The 10244-nt window shown below is 35.1% G+C and overlaps 1 protein-coding gene across 1 annotated transcript; it reads left to right on the top strand.

Moving 5' to 3' along the window:
- Positions 1 to 808: 808 nt before the first annotated feature.
- LOC121246968 (nuclear transport factor 2-like) lies at positions 809 to 6776 on the top strand. Its single transcript, XM_041145294.1, has 10 exons — positions 809 to 925; positions 1071 to 1203; positions 1284 to 1418; positions 2264 to 2570; positions 3000 to 3262; positions 3344 to 3533; positions 4326 to 4447; positions 4530 to 4595; positions 5050 to 5131; positions 6243 to 6776. Exons 2-10 carry the CDS (start codon positions 1165 to 1167, stop codon positions 6458 to 6460), a joined length of 1422 nt encoding a protein of 473 aa, XP_041001228.1. The 5' UTR covers positions 809 to 925; positions 1071 to 1164; the 3' UTR covers positions 6461 to 6776.
- Positions 6777 to 10244: the final 3468 nt, after the last annotated feature.

The raw sequence follows: 10244 nt of genomic DNA, 5'->3' as shown, positions 1-10244 counted from the left end.
CATTCACGATCCCATAAAAGCTATTGATTTTTTTTTTCAAGAAAGTCTTTTTAAATGAATTTGTGAATTTTTTTAAAAATATTTAAAGTGATTTAAAAAATACTTGAAAAAACATAAAAAAATAAAAAAAAGTGTATTTTGCACTTTTTGATAGAAACTCTCAGGCTGCGTTTGGATGTTGAACTGAGATGATAAAATCTTATTAGAATATTATTTTTTAATATTATTATTATTTAAATTTAAAAAAATTGAATTATTTATTAAATTTTATATTAAAATTTAAAAAAATTATAATGATGAATTGAGTTGAGTTAAAGTTCCAAACGAAACCTCAAACTATCTCTCGGTAGCCTTAATAGTACTTTTTAAGATGCGAATAACATCATACTTTCATCTTATCGTAATATATTATTGAATAAAAATTATTATATATATTAATTTTGAAAAATGCTTCTTGAGCTGAGAATTGTGACCGGCAATCTTATCAATTGTATTTTTTATTTAATAATTAAAGAAATAATTATTAGTAAATTTGTATTTTTAAAAAATATTTAGAGATATATAAAAAAATATTAAAAATAAAATAAAAAAAATAGATTTACACTTATCAATCCACTTTGTCGATCCAGTCTCTCGTCCGAATAGCATTGTCCATTAATTTTAATAATTTTTAAATAACAGAATATGATTACTCTAGTAGTAGAGGAGTCAAAGTTATAAATAAAAACTTACCGAAAAAAGAAATTAAGAAAGAAACTTTATAATAAATAAAATAAAATAATAAAAAAAAGTCAAAAAAGAAAAGAAGAAAATGGCGTGCGTACAGATGGATACAATAACACGAACAACAAAACCCAGCAAAAGCACAAAAAGCACAACCCCTGGAGAGAAAAATCCTCCCCAATATCTTTCACTCTCTCTCAAGGTAATCTTCTCTCTCTCTCTCTAAAGCACAGCCTTCTCTCAGATCTCTATGTTTGTATTGACTGATATTGCATTTCTGTACGTGCTCTGTTTGCCAATCTTAGAATACCATGTAAGGTTATGTTCTGTGGTGGTGTGTGTTTCAGATCTTCAGGGGCGAGGGGGCATTGGATCTTCTTCTAGGGTTCCGATTCGGAAGCTGCTTCTTTTTCTCATTTAGGGTTTTTGGGGGTTTCGAAAATGGCCTCGCCGTTTACCATTCCGGTCACTGCTAATCAGGTACCTGCTATCTCTTAGCCTTCTCTCTCTCTCTCTGGGTTTTAATCTTCTCTCTCTAATGGCGGTGGTAAATGGGTCAGGTGGGGACTTATTTTGTGGGGCAGTACTACCAGGTTTTGCAGCACCAACCCGACTTTGTATACCAGTTCTATTCCGAGTCCAGTACCATGCTTCGTATCGACGGCAACACACGCGAGACCGCCACTGCAATGCTTGTATGCTCTCCTGTTCTCTTTTCTCGCTCTCTGTTTTTTTTTTTCATTTCCTTCCAATTTATATTTTGGGTTTTATATTTTCTTTCTTGTTTTAGAATGACATATGTTGTAACTGGTATTACTGGGTTGTTTGTGTTTAACTATAATCTTATTTTTCTTTCGATTTTTTTAGAATTAGTACCTGGTAATTACATGATTCTTATTCAAAATCAGTGATAACGTCCAATGCGGGTATGTTGTCCCTTTATGTGGTATCGTTTAATCTGTTGAGGTGCTTGGAGTTGGCATTATGGAGATGAACTCTACAAATGTTTGATCCAACCATTTTTTTTTCTTTTACAATGGTGAATGCATTGGTTATATAAATATCGAGAAAACTCTGGACATTTAGTAGCAGTAATATGTCATGCAATGAAAAATAGAATAGTATGTCATGACCACATGCCATCAATTCCTGTTTTATCGTTTGGTCCGGGCATCCAGCTAACAGAGGGACAAAATTGCTAATTTTTAAAGAGCTTTTGTTTGGCTGTATTCAAATGTGCCACGTACTCATTTACCAACTTTCATTCCTGAAGTAATTGATTCATCATAATGATTAGTTAGTACTGAAATTCCTGGAAGCTGTGATATTAAATGGTACTAGTTTACATGACTTTGTGGCTTATAATTTTACTCCCACTAGTGTTTTCGTGATTTAATAACAGTTCCATATTAATGGGCTGTATTCTCTCACGATTATATTTCTCTGTTCTGATACCCACTTTTTGTTTTCTGTATCATTTATGGCTGAACAATTAATAGAGCTCTTATTTTACTTTGCCTAATTTTATTTCTTTTATCAGCAAATCCATGCACTTGCTATGTCACTCGGTTATACTGGAATTGAAATTAAGACGGCAAATTCTCTGGAATCTTGGAATGGAGGTGTTCTTGTGATGGTTTCAGGTTCAGTGCAAATTAAGGATTTCAGTGGAAAGAGGAACTTTGTGCAGACGTTTTTCCTTGCGCCTCAGGAAAAAGGCTATTTTGTGCTTAATGACATTTTTCACTTTGTTGATGATGAACCAATTCTCCATCATTCAGCAGTGTTATTAGCCCAGAGTAAACTCGATTCCAAATTAAATGCTCCTACCGCTATTTCAGATCCAGGTAACGGTCACTCTACATAATTTGTGGGGATGAAGGGTTCTCATCGTCTTAGGTTGTAACGATCACAATCCTATGGTTCAATTAATTGACAACGGAAAGAAGTTTTTGATTGTATCAGAAAAATCATTGTATGGAATCTCTGTAGGTATACATGTTGAGCTTGCTTTTATGCTTACACAAAATTTGATAATGAAACACCATGAATTCTGTTGTTGTTGATGTGCCAGATATGTTAGTAATGAGGCTTATACTGCTTGTTGTAGTTTTTACTTTAAATTGTAAAGTTTCTGGCTGCAGTTCAATATAAAATTGTGTGTATGCATGACCAATATCCGATACGGAACAGCTTTGGTAACCTTCATTTGTAGAGATACTAGAAAATTTTCCTCCATCCAATAATTGAGTGAATTAAAATGATGGTTGGGGCAGTGTCCAATTATTTGCTTGGTGGCGAAGTCCAGGCAAGAGAGTTTGTGGCTCCTACAGAAGTAAAAGAAAATGGTATAGTTGACAATTATAGTTTTGCAAAGCAACGATTGCAGCAAGTCCCTGATTCTGAAGACATTCTGGAGTACAATGCTGTGGAAGAGTCAAATGGTTTACTTCAGAATACTCTGAATGCTGTAGACCAACTGCCTTCTGCAGTCGAGGAACCTGTTGGAGAGCCCCAAAAGCATACTTATGCTTCTATTGTATGTACGAAATATATTTAATACTCATTATGAGGATCCATTTCCACACGGGACTGATTTTTTTTGCTTATTTTTTTGAAGTTACGAGTAGCCAAGGGACAACCCGCACAAATAGTTGCTTCACAGCCATCTGCTAACAAAAATGCACCTCTTACTTCAGAGTGGGATCATGCATCACAGCCCACTACTCAGCAATCGGTTGTGCCAACAAATACATTTGAAAGGTTTGTAGCAGAGGTGCCAGAGGAGGTACCCACGGTGGAAGATGAAGGTTTGCTTTCTAATACTCCTATTATGCATTTCCGTTACAACATAAGAGTATCAGATTCTTTTTTTTTTTTACAAGTAAAATAACATTTTATTAAAACTAGTAAATAGGCATAGCCCTCCTAGTACACAGGAAGTATACAAACAGCATACACCTAGTTACAAATTAGGAGCTAGAAAATGGTACAAGAAAATCATTTGAGCAGGCTCCATTAAAAACATGAGCTGAGGCTTAAAGAAATAAAGTATGGAAGAAGAAACTTCTAAGCTCATCTAGAGAACGTTCCTTATCTTCAAAGCTTCAACCATTCTTTTCAATCCATAGACATCACATGATACATAGAGGAATCATTCTCCATACATCCGCAATATGTAAATTGACCCTATTCCTTTGCCAACAGGCAAACAAATCAACCACCCTTTTGGGCATCACCCTTGCAATAGCCATTCTATTAACAATCTCCACCCATAACATCCTTTCCACCTCACTGTGAAGTAAAAAGTGATCCACCGACTCCCCACTCTTTTTACACATATAACACCAATCCATTACGACAAGTTCTCAAATTGTCCATAGTCAAAATTTTCCCAAGAGATACAGTCCATCCAAAGAAAGCAATCTCAGGTGGCATCTTACTTTTTCAAATGCACTTCCAAGATTTTCTTATTATTTTTCGAAGTTCCTTTCTTTCGAAATTGGATAAGACCTCATTTGTTTGCCATTGCCTTCAGTGATATTTTTGCAGCATTTATACCAAAAATGGAGATTGATTTGATTTTGTGTGGATATTTGTAGATGAAATCAAGTCTGTTTATGTCAGAAACTTGCCACCTTCTGTATCTGCTTCTGAAGTGGAGGAGGAATTCAAGAATTTTGGCAAACTCAGTGATGAGGGTGTGGTCATAAGAAGTCGCAAGGTTCATCCCCTTTGCATCTTTATCAGCTGTTTTATTGCCTACAAGCATCAATGATGTGAAGCAAAATATTTATTATGTGCAGGATGTTGGTGTTTGCTATGCCTTTGTTGAATTTGAAGATATGACTGGTGTTCAGAATGCTGTCAAGGTCTGGATATTTTTAGAGAATCCGTGATAAATAATACTTTTTATTTATCACGAATTCATATACTATACATGAAAAAAACTTTAAATTTATCTTCTGAAGTGAGCATAGTTCTGGCATGTTCTCAACTTGGTCGATGGTGTTCCAATTCTCTATTTGCATCAGTTTTCAGATATTATATATATATATATATATATATTGAGCTTCTTAAACTTCCAAAATTCATTAATCTAATCTATATCAAGATCCTTAATTTCTCAGATTAAAATTCTTTATTGTCCAGATAAAGATGTTTTGTTTTTGGGGATTTCCCTTTTTTGTTCTTTTTGTCCCATTTTATTATTTATTTATTTTTGCAGCATCTTATTACTTGTAAAAATAAGGAATTTCCATAATTTTGTTGGATTTGTGTATCTTTTTTGTTGTGATAAAGTTTATTCGATTTATATGTCTGTAGGCGGGTTCTGTTCAAATTGCTGGACGACAAGTATACATTGAAGAGCGGAGACCGAACAGCAATATTCCATCTCGGGGAACAAGTATGTATTTTGTTGTCTTCTACTACTTATGTCACAAAATCGCCCCAAGTCCTTTCATTTATGAACTATTGCATCAATACTACATTCCTGATGGTGAGCTATAGATTTGATGAGATGAAACCTGAGGTGTCTGGCATCACCTGCAGGATTTCAGATTTTTTTTTTGGTTTTGGGGTGGGGCATGCTATTTAAATTTTACTGTGATTTTTGTGATTTACTAAAAAGTTTCTGTGGATCACAAGTGATCTAGTGATCTTTGGGTGTGGCCTTTTTTTTTTATAAGTAAGAATATGATGAAGGATGAATGTCTAGGTGAAGCTCGAGTACACAAGACATATACAAGAGTAACCGCCTAGGTCGGATGAAGAAGAAGTTGTAACACCCCAAGTAAGCCCAAGCCACATCTAGGCCCATACTCTAAAAGAACTAGTCAATTGTACAATTGGAGCTTCATTGGAGTTATTATAAAGAGCAATAATTTCTACCTCCCAAGGAATGTGACATCCCATACTCCATCTACACATTAGTTAATATGGGATATCACCGAAATAGATGTGAGTCATGAACATAAGTCCCATTGAAATCTATAGCTGTTGTCCAAAGAAATAAAGTCTTGAAAAAGAAACTTTTGAGATCCTCCATGGAAAGATTCTTATCATCGAAGTTCCGGTCATTTCTTTCCCTCCAAATACACATAAGGCAAATAAGGACCATCTTCCAAATAGCTGCAATTTGTTGCCAGTAGACAATGTCTTTTGCACTAGTTTTGCTTGCCATATTATGCTTTTCTGCATCATAGTGTAACTGTCTTGATGATGGTATCTCACCTGGCCTTTAGAACGTACTTTAGAAATATTCAAGCTTTGTTACTTTTTCTTTTTAAAAAGAAACATTTGAGTTTTGCTTTTGGTAAATTTATAATAGCCTGAAGTAATAACATTTGAAATATTCGTGCTTTGTTACTAATAAAAGGATAAAAAAGAGAATTTTTGAAATTTATCATAGCATGTATAAATTATAATCACTGATAAAAGAAATATTCGTCCCTTGTTGCTTTCAGTAAATCACTCTCTAAACATGGCATCAGTTAATTGTAAACTGTTATGAACAGGGAGGGGCAGGGGCAGGGTTAGCTACCAAGCAGAGGCACCCAGGGGGCGTTTTGGATCCCGGAATTTTGGTAGGGGAAGTGGTTATGACGGGGTTGACCGGGACTACAACAAGCCAAGAGGAAATGGTTTCTATCGGCCAGGTCCCCGGCCAGAGAGGGGGTTGCCAGGACACCAAGTATCAAGAAGTGGACAAATTCCCCAAGAGCCATTTAATTAGAATTTTCGAACAAGAAGAGTGAAGTTTCGATAAACATGCAGCTTCGCACATTCACGGTTGTCGGTTGGAAATTTATGATATCGATATTTTCAGGAGTCGGCCATGTTTAGATGTTTTGCAGTATGAATCACATATCTCGTCCAAGGGTCCCTTGATACTTATTTTTCTCTACCAGGAAATTATTATAATTTAACAGCAATGTGTTTGCAGTTTTGAGCTCTTCATCCGGTGAATCTAGCATTGTTTGTCTTACTGATCATGAAGCTTGTTGAATTGATTTATTCATTTATTAATTATTTCTATGGTCTTTACATTATTATTCTCTTCACCCTGCAACCCTTTTATCAGTTGATTCGCTTTTGCTGAAGCGATATTTGAGCGACACGATATCCGAAATTGGCCCACTAAGATGGTTTTTAAAGAAGTGCGACAAAAATATTTTATAAAAATAAACTGGTCAACTTATATGGTCTTATAATCTAACGTGCAATCTCAAACACATTAGTCTGCAAGTTTATTTTTATAAGATTTATTTGTGATTAAAGTATTTCTCTTCTATTTTTCTCCCAAGTATTTCTCATTGTTAGTAGAAATGTTGGAATGGCTCCTAAACGAAGGATGTTCTGAATGATGGTTTAGTCTCTATGCCAATCAAGCAAGCTTATCCTCGACCGTTTTGTGTTGTACTAAAATATTCCAATATGTACAGGATTTGAAATTATTAGATATTCTCAGAAACTTCCATCTTATCGAAACATGTCAAGCAGTTAGTTGAAATTGCTTATATAAGCATTTAACTTTTATACCACGTGTTCATAATCTCAAAGTACCTAATAACAATTCCATCTATGCATCATTTTATCTTTGAAAAGCATGTTTTGATCTCAGTTATCCCATATTCCATATTCATCCTTCCATCTTCGTATCCTCTTCTTGCAGTAATTCGGCTTGAGAACGTGACTGTGTTTGCATTATCAGATCCAAGGGGTTTTCAAATCAGTGCGGTGTGCTTTTCTGAGCACAAACTTCAACCTTTTGTCAACATTTTTCCGATCATAAAATCCTAGACGTTCAAACATTATGCAATTTCATGGCTTCCCTCAAAACCATATTCTACAAGAGCATGTAAGTTCCTCTCTACAGGCTGCGTCTGGATGTTAAGTTAAGTTGGGCTAAATTGAGTTCTTTATGAATAGTAGTGAGTTAAGATAGTAGAGTGAGTTTTGTGGAATTCACTTAAAATGAATTTAAATGTATTTGAATGTTAAGATGAGTTTAGATGTATTTATAAGAAGTTGAAAAAGATTGTGGGTCCCACGTGTAAAGAAGTGTTTAATTGAAAAAAGTTGTGGGCCTCAAGTGTAAAGAGATTTTGAGTTGAGATGATTTTAGTAATTTGAAAATTAGGTGTTTAGATATTAGGCTTAACTTAAAATTAGAGTGAACTAAGTTGAACTTAGATGAGTTTAACAGCCAAACAGAACCGAGTAAGTGAGAATATTATTCCACTGCTCCTTGAACTTGAAGGTCTCCTCCCTTGGACTGGAGAAAAATCTTTTTAAAAAAAAAAGAAAAAAAAAAGAGGAACATGATACGAGCATTATCAGTTATTTTGAAGATGTCTGTTCTCCCTCTTTAAGTTTTCCGACCATCCAATTAATTCACATGCTCCTGCAATTGATGTCTCCAATGATGGCTTAACATTTTTAAGTTACAAAAGTAGATCATAAATTGTTGTGATTTTATAACATGGTGATCAATTTATTCACTATTTTTTTAATGACTTTTCCCACTTAAAATTCCTTTCCATTAATTCTTCTATTTACTTTGTGAGGGAGGCCACTCCCCGTGTTGGGCCAAACCACGCCGGCCTAGTCCATGAGGCACCGATGGGCCTTGGGATAGCCCGACAAAAAAGAATCGATATGAAATGATAGGATGGATCGAGCCTGAAGGGCGAGACTAGCCCAGGAGGTCTAGAAAGGAGTGGTGATGAATCACGCATGAAATACGAACCACTCAGTTAGAAGGCTTGACACTTCTACTTGCCAACAAGCCAGGGGCAGGAGTGGTCACTGCCTTAGGTTATCAAAGGTTGGGCAGGCATGGAGAGTGGGTGCCCTAGATCAAAACCACGCCACATTTAATGAAGGGCGGGGTGAACATGCCATGACCTGGGTCTAGGTCCGTCGGAGTGGCTATGATCAGGCATGACAGGCTTGTAGATAGCACAACCTAGGTACAATGTGGCGGGGGGGGGGGGGGGGGGGGACTTGGGAGTCTCTAGATATACTTTTCTAAATTCCCAACAACTTGCACTAACTTAAGTATCGGATGTGCTTCTCACCATCCCGAGCTCCCATTTCTCTTGTTCTTGTAGAATCTGAACAAGAAATTGTGAAGTTGCTCGGACTGCGAAACACGATATCAACATACTTTTTTCTTTAATTTCTTAATTTAGATAAGACTTTAAGCACTACAAAAATATTCTTTCAATTATCAACCTTCATAATTGGCAATTCTTGAATGGTATAAAAAGTTCTTAATTTTTAAAATAGACATAATATTGCAGCAACCTTAAATTACGATCAGTAGGACTGCCCCATTTTTTTTCTTGTTTTGGCTAGAAATTATAAAGTCCATATATATATATATATATATATATATATATATATATATATATGTCCCATTTTCAAAACTTTTTCTCAATCTTCCTTTACAGAGGAAACATACTCGAAGCTCACTGAGCATATATAGATTTCTTCATTAATATAAATTATTGGTACTTTCAAATTAAACCAACTTATTTGTATTCTATTGACAAAATGTTTATTTCTTATTTCTACCCACCGATATCTTATAAACACTACAAAAAAAGAAAACTAAGTATTTATGACGAATTATTTGTGATAAGAATGACTTTTACAATGAAAATTGACTCATTTGGATAAAAAATGATCATTTTTGCAGAATATTATAACAAGCTACAAATTAAATAAACTTTTTTTTTGTAGTGAAATTCTTTATATTAAGTTATTAACCTTATTATTATTTTTTTTAATGCTTGCCAAACAAAACCAGATGATCTATATCAGCCACATTCTCTCATGTTACCAAACATGTAAAAAAAAATTAATAAGATGATTAGACCTTAATGAGTTTATGGCAGAAGCTAAAGAAACAAGCACACTAAGTATTCGAAGAAAAGTCTCAATGGACGCAAAGCTCTTTCATTCGTATTTCTTGTATATCTCATTCACAATTTTTCATTGCATTTCCAATCCATATTTAATACCAAGGAGAATAATCTGATTACAATTTGATCATACGGTGTACAATTACTCAGTTGGTTATATGAGAATGATCTTCTAGATATGAGAGAGGTGTCATATATATCCTCATTTGTGCTTGGAAGATTCCTTCCGAAATCTGTTGGGATATTTGAGTGCTGCTCACGCTTATGGGAGCAATGATCTGTTGCAGTGGCTGCTGCATGAGAATTAGGTGCCTTAATAGACCTTAATCCGATCACCCTCTTCCTAAATTAAGCAACCCTCGAATGCAAATCATAATGCAGTTGGGAAATTGACTCACGACCAATCTGGATAACAAACAGCTAAAAACAAAATAAACTCTCTGGTCAATCGTAACCAACGAAACTCCGTTCTTTCTGCTGTCCCCTAATTAATTCTCATCGCTTAGCTACCCTTATTGATCGGCCTCTCTCTCTCTCTCTCTCTCTCTCTATTTTCCCAGCTCTCAAAATGCCATGCACGTTCTCTCC

Source organism: Juglans microcarpa x Juglans regia, chromosome 1S (genome assembly GCF_004785595.1).
Source record: "Juglans microcarpa x Juglans regia isolate MS1-56 chromosome 1S, Jm3101_v1.0, whole genome shotgun sequence".
In the NCBI taxonomy this organism is placed as follows: Eukaryota; Viridiplantae; Streptophyta; class Magnoliopsida; order Fagales; family Juglandaceae; genus Juglans; species Juglans microcarpa x Juglans regia.
Note: the sequence above shows the minus strand (reverse complement) of the source record. Positions and strands in the feature narration are given on the sequence as shown.